Source organism: Alligator mississippiensis, chromosome 11, assembly GCF_030867095.1.
Source record: "Alligator mississippiensis isolate rAllMis1 chromosome 11, rAllMis1, whole genome shotgun sequence".
NCBI lineage: Eukaryota > Metazoa > Chordata > Crocodylia > Alligatoridae > Alligator > Alligator mississippiensis.
In genome coordinates, this window is record NC_081834.1 from 39,244,969 (window position 1) to 39,261,662 (window position 16,694).

Genomic DNA, 16,694 nt, shown 5'->3' on the forward strand with positions numbered 1-16,694 from the left:
TCTCTAAAAGCTAACCTGTCTGCTTCAGAGACCTCACGGCTTCCAGTGCCTATGGAGACAGAAATTCTTACCAAGGGAGACCAGAGTCTCATTTTTCTCCAGCATAACATCCCAGTAGAGAGCTCTCTGACTGGAGTCCAGTGGAGATCTCTGCTTCCCGGGAAAACCCACAGCCACCTCCTCCAAAGTCACCAGCCCCTGAAAGAACAACAACAATATTCTACTTCTTAAGCACCTGCTTCCCAAACACAATCCCACCAACCCCAGAACAGGAAGGAATGGAAAATCCCCTTCCCCTTAAACTTTCCTTAACACCAGACATTCAAAGCAGGGAGATCAACATGCACACAGTTACTAACTGGGCTGATTTTATCAGCCTCCTCACAACAGTCACCCACAGCTTGGAAAATTCTCCCACTCTCCAGGGACAGAAATCACCCACTGATGCATGGTGCAAATGCCTACCATCAGCAAGTTATCTCAGAGGTGGGGTAGCAGCAAGCACCATTTTTCAAGATGCTACCACTGCCCTATGCTTTTGATCACTGGATGTGAGGATGCCTGTGGTAAAGATACCTGCCAGTTCCCATTGCTGTCTAAACACTGGAGCTTCAATCACCTCAGGGAATAAGGTGGAAAGAGCTCATAGGACCTGTCAATAAATATTGAGACAGAGAGAGAGAGCCACACGGAGGATGGAGGTGGGAAGAGTGGGGTGCATGGCAGTGTGAGGAGGCAGGAGGGCCCAGCAACGTATATGCAGACTGAAGACGCCCAGAAGGGGGCCAGTTGGCAGGTGCAGATCTGCAGTGGGACACACTTTACGGGGCAAACAGACACGTGTGCATTGCCTACTTCTCTTGAGGTGACTGGATGAGACACCAGAATCACCTCCAAGTTATTTCTCAGGGAGCCTGGAATGAGTTTATAGATTTCATAGACATTAGGGGTGGAAGGGACCTCAGAAGATCATTGAGTCCAGGACCCTGCCCCAGGGGCAGGAAGTCAGCTGGAGTCACAGGATCCCAGCAAGATATACGTCCAAATATCTCTTAAAGGAGTCCAGAGTAGATGCTTGCACCACCCCTGGCATCAGTCTGTCCCAGGCCTTGGGGGCTCGGATAGCAAAGAAGTTCTTCCTTATGTCCAGCCTGAAACGGACTTGGAGGAATTTGTGAATGTTTGACCTTGTCATCCCTTGGGGCACTCTGGTGAACAGGCATTCCCCCAGATCCTGATGTATACCCCTTAACTGCACACGATCCATTTCAACATTTCACAAAATCTTTGGGCCAGTAGGAAGTCAATAGAGCCTGATAATGGGGAAAATCATGCCCAAGAGGGCCCATTTAGGGCTGCAGGTTCAGGAATCTCTCTGTTGGTCCCTCCCTGCCTTTGGCTCATTTGTGTCTCTTTCCAGAGATGGATATGCCTTTACTCCCCAGGGAACCAAAAAGCCACAATTGCCCAGCAGGGTTTTTCCCCTAAATGAGGCTGCAGCTCTGAGAACAGAAGGTACTTGTCTCTAGATCAGTGCGTGACCTGGGGGAGGAATCACCAGAGGTGCCTGCAGACCTATACCCTCATACATAGCCCATCTGAACCCAGTCCCCTTAGTTCAATCAACACCACATATAGGAGGTGTGCAGTGAAGGGAGGAGTGGCAAATTGGATATATGGTAGCAAGTTACTCAAGAACAAAGCTTTGTGCCAGCTACTTAACACTGATGGGCATAAGCATGTGCCAGATGGCATCACCCAAGATGTGATTTTTATGTGCAGCTAATCACAGCCCCAATTCCTGTCTAAAGACTAAATAAATAAACCTCGATTCCTATAACAATACGAACTGGTACCTGGCACCAGCTGTGCCCCCTGGTCTCTCCACACTAGTATCACAGTGTGAGCTTTGCTCCTTACAAAAGAAAGGTTTTTACTTCTCTTTTGCCCCTTTTAGTGATGGTTTCACCCTCATCAGATCAAATCCCATGGGCAGACTGCCTGACAATCCCTCACCTGAGCAAGCGGTATAGCAGCCATTTCTTTATCCTCTCCTTGGGGACTACGGGAAAGTCTGGAGTCAAGGGTGGATGTGGTTTTAGAGCCTGTATTCAGGGGTAGAAAGCATCACGGTGAGAATACAGAAGCAGCTTCAGTCCATGCTACAGCCCAAAACCTCACAGGTTTTATTCTCTGATGGGAAAAAGACTTCAGAAAGCAACAGGCTAGTTTGTGACCCTTGTCCTCCACATAGAAGGGTCTGTGGGACTTTGGCAAAGGCACCTCAGCCACTCATGCCTTCCCCCTGCACCTTCCCTTTCCCACTTGGTCCCCATCAGCTACCCACTCCTAAAACCCAAACCATCCCTCTCCCCTACTGCCTGGACCCACATCATCCCCCAGTACTGCACATTCATACCTTGCAGCCCATCTACCTACAGTGCAACCAGATGCCTGCCTTCTACCTGGGGGTAGGACTTGGTGGAAGCTGAGAGAGACCTTCCTATCATTCCTCCCACGCAGAGCTCTGGAAAGGTTTGCATGGATACTTGTAGGCTGAATAAGGGGGACTCATCCGAGCAATGCTGTCTCAGCTGGCAGGACAATTGCGAGGTTCCTCACCTGTGTGCATGCTCTGATGCTGCTTAAGGGAACGGCCCAGATGGAATTTCTCCCCACAGTCAGCACATGAATATGGCTTCTCCCCTGTGTGGAGTCTCCGATGCTTAGCAAAACCATCTCGGTACCTGAACCTTTTCCCGCAGTCAGAGCACATGTAGGGTTCCTCCCCTGTATGGCACCTCTGATGCTTAGTAAGTTCATGTCCCAACCTGAAACTTTTCCCACAGTCAAGACATGAATAGGGTTTCTCTCCTGTGTGGAGTCTCTGATGTTCTGTAAGACGATTTTTCTGCCTGAAGCTTTTCCCGCAGTCATGGCATGTGTAGGGTTTTTCTCCTGTGTGGATCCTCTGATGCTTAATAAGACTGTGTCGCAACCCAAAGTTTTTCCCACAGACAGGGCACATGTAGGGTTTCTCCTCTGTGTGGATCCTCTGGTGTTCAATGAGGCCATTTTTCCGTCTGAAGCTTTTCCCACAGTCAGGACACGTGTAGGGTTTCTCACCCGTGTGGATGCTCTGGTGTTCAGTAAGACCATACTTCCGGGTAAAACTCTTCCCACAGTCAACGCACGTGTAGGGTTTGTCTCTAGAGTGGAGGATGTGATGCTGCAAAAGGTCTGAGCTAGTGATAAAACTTTTCCCACAGTCAAGGCAATCATAGGAACGTATTGCCAGGCACGCACTCTCCTTTGCAGAAACCTTTGACCTGAGATTGAGTCTTCTGCTGTAGTTGGCAAATTCCCAGGGTTTTTCTTTACTGCAGATTTGTGGCTGGACCATGGTTCCATTCAGGTCCCAGAAGCTGCAACCACCAGGACTGGAACCAACACATCTGCCCTGGGGGAGCTTTCCCTGCAGCCCCCTTGATCCACACTGATTCTCCTGGGCTCCTCTCGGCTCAGGATGCTGGGGGATGAACCCTTCTGCTCCTCCCAAGGCTGCCCCATGGAGTTCTGCCTTCTCTGGGCAGGGCTGGTGGGGATTCTGTATGTTATTTTCCATCACGGTCTCACTGCCAGATGCAAAAGAGAGAGGAGAGTAGGGAACCAGAATGCAGACATGAGGTACTCCCTGGGCTGGAAGAAACAGAGAAATGTGAAAGGGGAAAAATGACAGACTAAAAATAAGCTGAATCCCTCTGGAGCCCCTCATCAGAGGAAGAAGAGACAATCTCCAAAACCTTTCACCTCTAAAACCATAGCAGGTAGGACACCCAGCTAGTGTTAATCAGCCTGGAAGTCCTTGAGTAACACCCATCATGGGGAACCAGCACCTACCTGGGAAAACTGGGACCTGGTAGGGATGAGGTGGAACTGGGGAGGGGCCTGCAGGGCCCAGTGGGAATTCCAGGTGTGTGCGCCAGTGACAGATGGTATCTGTACCCATTTGCTTGATTCCTTACGTTCCCTGTTCAGATGGGAGGTCACAAGGGATTTTGGAACTGGAAATCCAGTTCCAACAAAAAGGAACAAGGCAAGACCAGCGTTTTACCATGCTAGTGACAGAGCGGGCTCTGAACCTGACGGGCAAGCAGGTGCACTTGAATAAACAAGAAAAAGATAGGTCACTGAAAAACATTTCAGGGATGAGTTGGCTCCTCGACAGTTCCTTCTACAGGAGATGTGGGAAACTCCACACATCAGGCCATTTCTGTCAGGACCATGGCACAACTCTGCATCTTCCCACCTCCTTCCAATCCTGCTGAGACTTCAGGTCCTTCAGGCACAGGACCAATCCTGGGGAGGATGGGAGGGACACAGTATCTGCATGTGCAAACATGCAGCAAACTTGATAAGTGCACAACAGGGCACACCCCCAAGCCTCTCCCTGGGAAGCTCAGGGATAGGGATGGATTCACACCTCCAACATGTCCCAAGACCTCCTCTCCAAGGGCAGTGACAGTGGAAGAGACAGACAGACTCTCTCCAAGCGCAGCTAGGCACTGTGAGACCACTCCCCCTGAAAGCCAAGGAGCTTCAGAAGGACCCAACCCAGAAGCTGATCTGTCTGCTTCAGAGACTCCAGTAATCCTTACCCAGGGAGACCAGATTCTCATTCTCCTCCAGCATGACGTCCCTGCAGAGGGCTCTCTGACTGGGGTCCAGTGGAGTCTGCTGCCCCTTGGGGAAACACACGGCCACCTCCTCCAACGTCACTTGACCTGGAAACAGTAATATCGTACCTTGAGTACCTGCAGCCCAGACACAATCCCACCAGCCCCTAGAACAGGAAGAGATGGAAAAGCTCCTCCTTCCCCAGACACCAGGGAACTTCTGCTAGGGAATTCCTGAATATTATGAAAGATATTCTTCGTACCATACAGTAAAAGCGTCACCTCAGAAGCTGCTTAAGATGCCTGCACACCCTCAACATGCAGCTGAGCTGAACCTAGGTCCTTATTCCAACCACGGGAATAACGAGGAGCCAGAGGGATCTCACACGAGGCAGCACATTACTCAAGAGCAAAGCTCTGTGCCGGCTACTTTGCTCTGAGGATCATTTACACAAGCCTGCTGGCATCAGGAGAGATGTATTTTCCACAGGCAACTGAGCACGGTCCTGTTTGCTGTCTGCTGAGTAAATAAATAAATACTCCTGTAACAACACAAACAGGTGTCTGGCATCAGCTGCACATCCCCCTTTCCATGTTTGCTCCTTGCGTCGGAAAGGGCTCTGTGCCCCCATCTCTGCTGTTTTAGTGACTGCCCCACCCCCTCAAATCAACCCCCTCACGGAGAAGCGGCCTGACAGCCCCCTCCCCTCAGCCATCGCCCCTGCAGGCCTTTCTCTTTCCTCTCTCTGGAAACCATAGGGTAACTCGGAGCGAAGCGTGGCCATGGCACGGATGTGGCGCTGGTGCCTGTCCCGGGGGCAAGAGAGCAAAGCGAGCATTTGGAAGGGGCTGCGGCTCCTGCTGTAGCCCAAACCCTCTCAGGTTTTACTGCCTGCTGGGAAAAGACTTCAAACAGCAGCTGGTCAGAGAGAGCCTTGCTCCGCAGGCCTGAGACGCGCCGAGCTCGGATCTGCAAACACTTCTCCTCCCCCGCGCCCTGCTCCGCGCGCCCGGGGAGACGCTGCCGGGCTGTCCTCGCCGCCCGAGCCCGCGGCAAGGGCAAGGGCAAGGGGCAGTGCGGGCGAGGCGCAGCGACCGGCCGAGACCAGAGGGCCCCGCCGGGCAGGAAGCGCGGGCGCGGAGGGAGCCCGGGCCGCGGGGCCGCAGGAGGAGGAGGTGGGGGCGCGGCGGGACACGGGGCGGGCCCTGCGGGGCCGCGGCTGCACGGGCGGGGCCCGGGGCCCCGGGGCGCTCACCTGGGCCGGCGCCTCCGCAGCCGGAGCCTTCCCACGGGCGGCGCGGCCCCGGGGCGGGCGCTGGCAGCCGACGAGCCCGAGCGCCGGGCGCCCCCTGCCGGAGCCCGCGGGAACCAGGGGCCTGGGCCGGGGCCGGGGCCGGGGCCGAGCCGCTCCGGGGCCGGCGCGGGGACGCTGGCAAGGCCCCGCCCGGCTGGTGAAGACGCCACGTGCCTGCCGGACCCGCGGCAGCCCGGCCAGGCCTGGCGTGATCAGCAGTAGCTTGAAGCTTGGGACGATCTGCTGGCGCTGCAACCGAGCCTTCCCTGCGGGATGACTAGGAACTGCTTCCCGGCTCGACCTCTTTAATGTGTACATGCCATCACACCCTTGCTTTCCTTCCTACCCCCTGGGCTCGGGAGGGAGCACACCCCGTCGCTTTGGGCTCAGTCACCAGCACCCAGGGCACAGCTGAACTGCCCCTACAGCTCCCTTTGCCTCAGGGTCAGCCTCTGCTGCTCTGGGACCCGAGTCCGGATGAAGCGCAGCCACTGGAGCGGCAGCTGGCGTCAGACAACGTTGTCCTCAAATACTGTCCCCGTCTCTGCTTGCGAACCCCAGGGCTGTTCCTAAGCTGCGTCGGCGTGGTTCTCAACCTTGTCCTTTACAGACAGCTCGACCAGCTGCACCCTGCGGGCCTTCCTGGTGGCTAAAGCCCTCTCTGCCCCAGCACTGTAAGCAGTAACCAAGGCTTCCGGGCCCCACACTTCTCAGCTGTGCCCACCCCCAGCATGAGCTGCCCAAGCTGTGCTATGGCCTTTTACAGCACCTTTCTCCAGGGCCCGCTCCCCTGAGCATGATACCAGTAACTCAGAAAGGTGCTTTTCCATCTTCCTTCCAGCCTTGGAAGATCATACCAGGAGGCTCCCTATTGTCTTCACAGGAAGCATTGGGCAGCGCACTCTATGCCCCCGGACATCAGCCCTCTGTGACCTGGAACAGGTGAATGCAGAAGGAGAAATTAGCACAGAGGAAGCAGGGACACTCTGCTGCCATTTGGAGGGACACAGCCAAGGTTGTCAACGACACTTTGTACCAGACCAAGTAGGACAAATCACAACCCCCTGAATCAGTGCACTTGTTGACTGAAGGACTTGGGTTGTCTGTAGCCCCCTTTGTAGTGCAGTGTTGCAATGCCATACACTACTGCTGTCAAACTCCTCTGGGCTGAACAGGTGACACAGGGCCAGTCTACGGACCGTAGGTGCCCCACAGACCCCTTCTTCCCACCTCTGCTCCATGTGCCAGGAGAAACACACATGGCATGTGCCCTGTCCAGGCTGAGACCCATGCTGCATGTGCTACTGGCTCCAGCAACTCTGGGATGCATGCTGCAAATGGCACCTGCCCAGGCTGGTCCTGGATAGGTGTCACCTAAAGTACAGGTTTTGAACTGGTTGGAGCAGCTGCCACAGGCAGTATGCATCCAAGACCAGCACCACACACGTGTCGCATGCAATGCAGGTCCCAAACCAGCTGGAATGGGTGCTGTGCATCTCAGGCCCTGCCCATGGGGCCAGTGCAGCATACACCATGTGCAGCACGTAGGTCAACCCTGAGACCTAGAGGAAACACCAGGGGCTAAATGATGGGGCTTCATGGGCCCAGTTCAGCCTACAAGCCCTATCTGTGACATCCCTGGCCTATGCAACGTGGAAGGGTTCTAGTGTTCTCTCTAGTATATCCAAGAGGGGACCTGGGACTTTCTTATGCCTGTTCATTGGCCCAAGACTGGCAGCTAGAATAAATTGACACGGTCTGGGTACAGTGAGGAGCACTTGACTGAAGCTGGACAGGAAGGGAGATAGCACCTTCCTCCAGGGCCATCTAGGCTCAAGATGACCTCTACGCTCTCAACCCAAATCTGTCATAGCCGAACTCTGGTTTCCTTTAGTGAGCTTGTCACAGACTGAGGTCTTAAGACTGACTGCAGGGACATTTTAAAAGCAGCTTCAGGGGAACACCTTTGAGAGCCTCCCCAGCATGCTTCTGGGATTGGAGCAGGTCTGTGGGCACAGGGGGTGGCGTCATGGTTTGACCCGGCCTAGCTGGGGAATGATGCCTTTGCTGTGTAGACAAGACTAACCCTCCATTTCTGCTCTGGGAGCTCCTGTGCCCCACCTGAGGCTGGACACTTTGCTAGTTAGAAAAACACGTACAAGTTGGGTGCTGCAATGCTTATGGGTACAATGCCACTATCCCCTTGTGAATCCAGCCATTTCTAATACTGTAGCTGGGGGTGGAAATACCTTTCCTTCTGCTGCCAAGGGGAGGGCGGGCAGCTCAGGCAGATAGGAAGTAAAACCTTTTTGCTCAGTGACTCAGCTTTACTCTTTTCCCCCCACTCAGCCAGCTCCATCCACAACAGCACTGGGCAGTTCTCAGACAAATGTATTTAGTTCCATGAAATACCAAATCCATCACCATTGTCAATATGTGCTGCTAACCTTCACTGCACGCTCCCAGCCTGTTTGATTCCCCATCCCCTTTGCCCAAGGCACAAGTAACTCATGGTCAGAACACTGTGGTACAGAAGCTAAGGGAACTCAAATGCTTTGGACAGGCAGGGACAGTTTGTGTAGCAGCAACTATAATATTGAAAGCTGTACAAGCATCTTGTGTTTCACACCGTGATCCTGATCCTGCTTTAATATAGTCACTACATTGCCATTCAAGAAGTACACTGCCCAAAGGCTAAAGAAACGTTTCTGAGACAGGGCCCCCTGATGCTTCCCTCAATGATATCCTTCTACATAACCCAAGGGACCATACATCTGCTCAGAAGCAAACTGCAAGCGTCAATTTTACCTCTTCTCTGAATAGAAATTCATGGAACCTGCAGAAGTACCTCCTACTGATCCCATTGCTGACTTTCCTTGGGCCTGGAACAACAACTCTCTGCTCTTACCAATGATGCTGCCTCCTCTAGTCCCCACCAACTTGTTCTCATTGAAACCCAACCCACACTGATCCGCAATCTTCACACAGGCCACCCATGAGTGAAGCAGACTGCAGGTACTATCCACTCTTCTATAGGGATTCTTTTGTGCCTAGTAAGGTCTTAGTTTGGACAAAGCTTTCCCTGCAGGGTTTCCAGGGTCTCTTGCTTTGTGGATTTTCTGATGCTTAGTAGGTAGTCACTACTGCTGAGGCTTTTCCCACAGCCAGTTTCACAGTTTCTGTCCTCTGGATTACACAATGTGCAACAAGGAAACTGCTTCAAGCATCACCTTCTACATTCAGGGCATGTGTGTAGTTTCTCTGTAGGAATTAGATGATGGGCACTAAGCTAATCCCTCTGTGTAAAGCTTTTTCTCAAGTCAGGGCATACATGTGGTATCTCCCCGAGTGCATCATACGACAAGCACACAGCTTTGATGTGTGTCAGAAGCTTCTCCATAATCATTCAGTTGCTCTTCACTGTAGGTTTTTGACAGTCCCATTACAATCCTCCAACCCTCCCCCTGTGAGGGTGATTTCCATGGGCTCCTCTGAGGGACTATTTTCTGCTGCCTCTTCAGCTGCCCCTGACTCTCTTCAGCTTTTTCCTGCTCAGAGACCTGGGAAATGTCCCCTGCAGCTCTTCCCAGTGACGCTCCATCTGCTTCTGCTTGCTCAGGACATAGCTGCTGGGGATTCCTTTCCTCATTCTCACTCACTGTTCCAATGCCGGCTGGGAGAGAAAGACACAAGAGATGGAGAGAGAGGGGAGAAACAATGCAGACAAGAGTCACTGCCTGAGCCAGAGGCAAAAGGGCTTTCAGGAAGAGAGTTTCAAAACAACTGCAAGAGACACTGAAAAAAAAAATCAGGGGCTGGCTCCTTCTCAAAGCCTTTGTCTGAAAAGGACAAGAGGATCCATCCTGCCTCCACGTCCCAGCAGGCAACTCGGGAGGGAGGGGGAGGAGGGGGGGGGGGGGAGAATGAGTCACACTTGCAGGCAATCCAAGACTAGCATGTGTCATGAGGATGCAGTCCCTACATAGGACAGTCCTGACCTGAGACGCTGAGGGGGCTCCTCTGGGGCCCTGGGGGAGAATCCCTCTTGTCTGGGTCAGTGATGGATATATTCTCTGGCCAATCCTCACCTGTGTGAATGTCTCTCAGGGCATCCCTTCCCTCTGAGCCCTCTTGATCTGGGACCCATGGCTCTTCCCCCTGTTCCAGGTGGGATATCATGTCCGGTTTGGGAAGAGGAAATCCAGCTCCAAGGAAAGAAAAGAGGCAAGAGCAGAGTGTTACAAGTGTCAGGGGTCTCAGGGAGAGGAATGTTTCCCCTTCAAAGAAGATTCAGGGAACACCACATGTTGGGCCATTTCTCTCAGGACTTTGGCCCACAGCATGGCTGTGCAGCTTCTTCCTTCCTTCTAACCCAGCTGAGACTGAGCCCTTCCCTGAGCCAACTCTGGAGAGAGAAAGGGACACAGGAAATATCTGTCCACAGGTCTCCACATTTAAAAACAGTAAGAAATGCACATGCCCAACCTCTACTTTGGATGCTTTGGGATTGGATTAGCACTCCCACATTTCTGCCAACTCTCTTCTCTCACAGGACAGGCTGTGGAGGGGAAGGTCTCCCTATCCAGAGTCCTGGGGACCCCTGAAATCTAAGCAACCAGGAAAGAACCCCTGAGCAACCCCCAACCTGGGTTCACCAGAGGCCCCCTGAGGAGGCAGACATCCTTACCCAGAGAGGCCACTGTCTCATAATTCGCCAGCATGACATCCCTGTAGAGGGATCTCTGAATGGGATCCAGCAGAGCCCACTGCTGTTTGGTGAAATACACAGCTACATCCTCAAATGTCACCAGCCCCTGAAATAACAAGAGTCTACTTTCAAGGGAAGAACAAGGTGGTGGTGGGGGGGAGGAGTTGGAAAATCCCCTTCCACAGAGATCATGGAACTTCTGCCAGGAAATGAGACAATTTGATTAAACCTTTTCTTAGCAACAGACACTTGAGTAGGGAGACCCAAATGCACACAGCTGTTGATTAGGCTGATTTTGTCACCCTGCTCAAAATTGTCAGCTGTGGTTTGCAAAACTGTCCCAATGATCTGGGGAGGGGAGGACCACAATTAAAACAGTTTTAATCAAGATGGCAACACTGCCCTATACTTCTCAGCTGTGGAGTGAGGATTCCCCTAGTAAAAGAGGGCCACAAGCTCCTCTTGCTGTCAATGTTGAAGTTCTGCCTTCCAGACTTGTGCCCTGAGGAGTTGATAGGACTTCTCAAAGATGTGGAAGGAGACAGATGTAGCCTATGCCCCTTGTTCTGCAAGTAACCTGAGGCTCCTGGAAGATATGTCAAGCCTAAGAGGCTTCTGGGAGAACCTGCTTTTTGCTGCTGCCTTGCAAAAAGCAGTTACCTTCAAGTAACTCTTTAAGATTGTGAAACAATATAAGAATAATCTATTCTATCTATCACAGAGACTATCTATCAAATTTAGGATGACAAGCTTCAGACAACAGTATAAAATAAATAGCTATATTGCTGAACACTAGAGCTGAAGTCAGCATTATGTATAGACTAATGCAAAGCAGCATATATCTGGACTGACCACAATAGGGAAGGGAGAAAACATATAGAATGAAAGGGAGAAGCATGTGGAAAACAAATGGTTACGGTCATGTTGCAACTGAAGCTGACAAGCTGAGGAGAGGGGGCTTTTGAATTCTAAAATAAGAAGTAAAGAAGAGAAGGAAAAACACAAGTTTGGTCACGTAGTCTGGATAAAGAAAGAAGATACAAAGAGAAGAAATCGTTTGAAGTACAGTGGAAACTGAGTGGGATCAAAGGCATCAACCAACCACAGGCAAGGGCAAGAAGTCCCCTTGCCTGCCAACGTATCCTGGGCAGAAACATTGCCGAGCAATATATCAAATGTATCTTATCATTTTGCTTTGTTTTGTTTAATCTGTCAACAAATCCATGTATCCTGTATGACTCCAGTGATCTGAGGTCTCATTTACTGTAGCTCCCCAGCCGACTCAAATCCACCTGCGGTTCAGGTATAACAGGGAAACAGAGGATGGCAGGGGACAGGAGCAGGGTGCATGGCAATGTGAGGAGTTAGAGACAAAGAGAAGGGGTCTCCCTCTCATCTGTAGTAGAACAACCTCAGATTGTATGAAGGTGAGTGGATGCACACATTCACCCTCTCTCTCTTGTGGCCACGTCCTACCTCAGAAAACACAAGGGACATATCTAGATGAGCGTGCATATGTGGTATGCATGACTGTAAACATACCTGCAGGACCGCACACTGAACATGCCACACATGCAGGCATTATCCATGATGCTAATTTGCAGCACAGGGGGAAGGGGAAGGGAAAGGTCTGACGCTGGGAGATCCCAGTGTAAAAAAACCCCATGCCTAAAAAAAGCAGGATGGCACACCTGCACCACCCAAAACCAGAGCCTGGCCAGCCAAGACCACACTCTGGTTGCTGGCCAAGCTCCCTGCTGCTGGATTGCCATGGCTGCAGCTTCCGGATACTGGCCCCAGCCTCTCTTACCCCACCCAGGGCAACATGCCCTATGCCAGAGCACACAGGCTTGGGTGTTCCCTGGGGATAAGGAGCAGCAGCACATATTGTGCTGCTGCTGTTTGGCCCTGGGGAAATGCATGTATCTGCTCATGGGGACATACCTCAGGAGGTCAAAGACTCCCTAAACTCACAGCCCAACTGAAGGGAGATACCAGTCAATCACAGTGGCCTCTGGGTGCCTGAAACGGGCTAACTGGATGGGATACATTCCAACAGTTCAGCGAATGTTCTGGCCAAAGGGAAGCCACAAAAGCCTGATTTATGGGAAAACCAAGGACAAACTATGCCTATTTAGGGTTGCAAGGAGAAGAATCTCTTCGTAGGTCCCCTCCCTGCCTTCATTTGTGCACATTCTCAGAAATACTTAGAAATGTACTCCACAGGAAGCCAGTCTGATCTCAGTTCCTTACTCAACCACCAGCACAAACTGAAGGTGAAGGGGATTGGACAGCAAATTAAGCAAGAACAAAGCTATGTGCCAGTTTATTTCACCCTGAGGGTCACAGACAAATGCTGGTTGGCATCACCTGAGATATTTTCCACATGCAGCCAGTCGCCAACCTGTTTCTTAGTTGATGGGTAACTAAATCTATCTCTATTCCTGTACCAATGCAAATTGGTGTCTGGTATGAGCTGTGCCCCCTGGTCCCTCCACACTGGTTTGAGGCATGTCATTTGGTTCTCACAGCAGAAGGGCTTCCACTCCCCAGTCTCCTTTGTTCCTGTACTGATGCCACCCCTCAGTCACCCAGAGCAAGCCCCCACCAGGAAACTGCCTGACAATCCTTCACCTGGACCACAGCAGTCACTTCCTTTTCCTGTCTCTTGGAAATACGGGATGATCTGGAGCCAACTATGGATGTAACTCTGGAGCCTGTCATTGGAGAGAGAAAACAAGGGGAGAATTCAGAAGAGGCTTCAGTCCCTGCTACAACCCAAATCCTCCCAGGCTTCATTCATTTCTGGAAAAAGCCCTGAGAGCAAAACTGGCCAGAAAGAGACCCTGTTCCTCCACACGGGTGGGTCTTGGGGTCTGAAGCAAATGCATCTCAGTGACTCGCATCTTTCAATTGTATGTTCCCTTTTCCACATGATCCCTGCCAACCACTGACTCCTGAAACCCAAAACCATCCACCCCACCTGCTGCCTGAACTCACACCATTTCCCACTGATGCACATTCATGTCTTGCAGCAGCATAGCACAGGCCCATCAGCCCAATACGAGAGCTCCTTCCACTTTCTACCCTTGAGGCAGAGCTGGGAGGGGGGAAGGGAGGGGCGAGGGAGGCACTCATCCTTTCACTCTTCCTAGCAACACCACACTAGAAGGGCCTCATCTGTGTGGGTACTCTGAGACTGAATAAAGGAACACATCTGAGCAAAGCTGTCCCCACGTTCAAGACACAATGACAGTTTCTCACCTGTATGGATGTTCTGATGTTGAATAAGTTTCTCCTTGTGCATGAAGCTCCTCCCCCAGTCAGGGCACGTGTATGGTTTGTCTCCTGTGCCACTGTTCTGATACCGAGTAAGACTGGATCCCGACTTGTAGGTTTTCTCCAAGACAGGACACACACAGGGCCTCTCTGCCGTGCAGAGCCGCTGATGATGAATAAGAGAACATCTCAGACGGAAACTCTTCCCACAGTCAGTGCACATGAAGGGTTTCTCTCCCGTGTGGATGCTGTGGTGTTCAAAAAGGTTTCTCTTCCGTCTAAAGCTTTTGCCACAGTCAGGGCAGGCATAGGGTTTCTCTCCTGTATGGATGCTCTGATGTTCAATAAGGTTACTCCTCCGCCTGAAACTTTTCTCACAGTCAGGGCACATGTAGAATTTCTCTCCCGAGGGGATGCCCTGAGGGGTCAAGTGGATTGAGCTAGCATCAGTGCTATTTGGATGTGCAGAAGGCTTTGAGCTGCCTTGGAATATTCTGGCACATTCAACACATTCCCAGGGTTTCTCTTCACTGCAGATTCTGGAGTGGATTGTGGCTCCATTGCCGTGCCCAAACCCTTGTTCTCCAGGACCGGATTCAATTGGTCTTCCCTGGGGGAGCTTTCCCTGCTGCCCACCTAGTCTGCATGGACTCTTATGGGCTTTTCTCTGCTTGGGACACTGGTGAACATTGCCTTTTGCTCTTCCTAGGGCTGTCCCAGGGAGTTCTGCCTGCCCCCAACAGCACAGCTGGAGATTCTCAGCCTTGTTTTCCTTCACAGTCTCATTGCCTAATGTAAGAGAAAGACAGCAGACATGAGGTCATTCCTTGGGCTGAAAGACATGGGAAACTGTGAAAGAAGCAAAAATCTAACAGTCAGAAAGACCAAAGATGCAAAGCTGAATCCCTCTGGAGCCCTAATCAGGAAGGAGAGGGGACTCTATGTCCTATCTCCAAACCTGCAGTAGGAGGGACCCTCAGAGAGTATTAGATTGGGAAAAGTCCTTGAGTGATATGTCATGGGGATAACAGCATTTAGTCAGTCAACTGAGACCTAAGTTAGATGAGGCAGAAACACAGATGGGGCCTGTAGGGCCCTGGTGGGAATCCCAGGTATTTGTGCCAGTCATGGATGCCATCAGTGCCCATTTATCTGATTCTTCATCTGTGGGCATGTCTCAGGATTGCCCTTCCCTCCAAGACCTGATGATCTGGAACCCATGGACCTCCTCCCCATTCAGACAGGAGATCACACAGGATATAGGAACTAGGAATCCAGCTCCAGCAGAAGCAACAAGGTAAGACCAGCATTTCACAGCACTAGTGACACAGAGTGGGTTCCAGATAAGGTGGGTGGGCTAGTCTCACTGGATTATTCAAGGACACGGGGAAGGTCCCTGGAAACACTTTTGGACATTAAATGACCCACAGGAGATGCACGATTCCCTCTACAGGAAACCCGAGTATCTCCACACACTGAGGAATTCCTTTCACAGTTCAGCTGTACAGCCTCTCACCTCCTCCTAATCATGCTGGGACCTCATCCTTTCCAGGCAAGGGACCAGTCTTGGGGGAGGTTAGGAGGGACATACAACATGTGTGTGTGCAAATATGCAGCTAAGGTAACGAACACCCAGCAAGGCACATACCCCAACCTCTCCCTGGGAAGTTTTAGAGATGATGGATTTCCATCTCCATTTGATACCAGAATCTCTTCTCTCATAGCATGGCCAGTGGAAGGAACAGTCTGCCTATTCCAGGGCTCTTGTGGATTATGCAGCCGATTCCCCTGAAATCTAGGCAGCCATGGAAGAACCCTACCCAAAAACCAAACTATCTGCTTCAGGGACCCCACAGCTTCTAAATCCTGAGGAGAAAGGAATCCTTACCTAGAGACACCAGAGTCTCATTATTTTCCAGCATAACATCCCTGCACAAGACTCTCTGACTGGAGTCCAACAGAGCTTGTTTCCCCTCAGGGAGACACACAGCCACTTCTTCCAAGGTCACTGGCCCCTGAAACAAGAAGTTTCCACATCTCAAGCATCTGTTGCTGAGACATGATCCCACATGCCCCAGACCATGGAGGGTGAAAAACCCCTTCTTCAAATTCCAGGGAGCTTCCACATGGGAATGAAGGAATTTGAGGAAAAGGGTTTTTATTGGATTAGACACGCAAAGTGGCAAGACCAGAATGCACGCATTTTTATCACCCTTCTTACAACTATTAGCTGTACTTTGGAAAACTCTGCCATGAACTTACCACTCTGGGCACAGGAATTATCACCCACTTGCTCTTGGTCAATATGGTCACTATGAGCAAATCGTTCAAGGTGAATGTGGGGGTTGGGGGGATTATTCATGATGCCCACAATGCATTAGGTTTGTGTCTCCTGGGAGTGAGGATGCCATAAGCACCATCTCTCTCTACAGGCAATTTCCTACTTTGGACAAACAGCAGGGAGTAAATTGCGCCCTGAATTTAATGCCTGATTGAAGGGAAAAACCAAAATCAACTCCAAATTACTTTAGTAGGCCCCTGAAACAAGCCAACTGCATGGGACCCATTCCAACATTTCAGATAATGTTCTGATTAATGGGAAGCTAGAAAAATCTGATGTAGAGAAAAATCAGGCTGGCATGGTGTCCAAGTGGGCTGCTGCAGGTACAGGAATCTTTCTGGGGGTCCCCTCTCTGCCTGTGCTTAATCACAGAATCATAGAAAAGTATGGCTGGA

The 16,694-nt window shown here is 51.3% G+C and overlaps 1 protein-coding gene across 1 annotated transcript in view; it reads right to left on the minus strand.

Annotated features, from left to right (window-relative positions):
- LOC102558225 (uncharacterized) overlaps positions 1–16,694 on the minus strand; it is a 29,162-nt gene that overhangs the window by 8,323 nt on the left and 4,145 nt on the right. Inside the window, exons 5-15 of the mRNA XM_059714912.1 lie at positions 15,847–15,973; positions 13,944–14,747; positions 13,314–13,396; positions 10,659–10,785; positions 10,060–10,176; positions 9,328–9,644; positions 5,933–6,248; positions 4,659–4,784; positions 2,623–3,699; positions 2,017–2,105; positions 72–198 (exon numbers count right to left, since the gene is read on the minus strand). Coding sequence (XP_059570895.1) covers positions 72–198; positions 2,017–2,105; positions 2,623–3,699; positions 4,659–4,784; positions 5,933–6,248; positions 9,328–9,644; positions 10,060–10,176; positions 10,659–10,785; positions 13,314–13,396; positions 13,944–14,747; positions 15,847–15,973 — 3,310 coding nt within the window. The remainder of the gene's footprint in view (positions 1–71; positions 199–2,016; positions 2,106–2,622; positions 3,700–4,658; positions 4,785–5,932; positions 6,249–9,327; positions 9,645–10,059; positions 10,177–10,658; positions 10,786–13,313; positions 13,397–13,943; positions 14,748–15,846; positions 15,974–16,694) is intronic.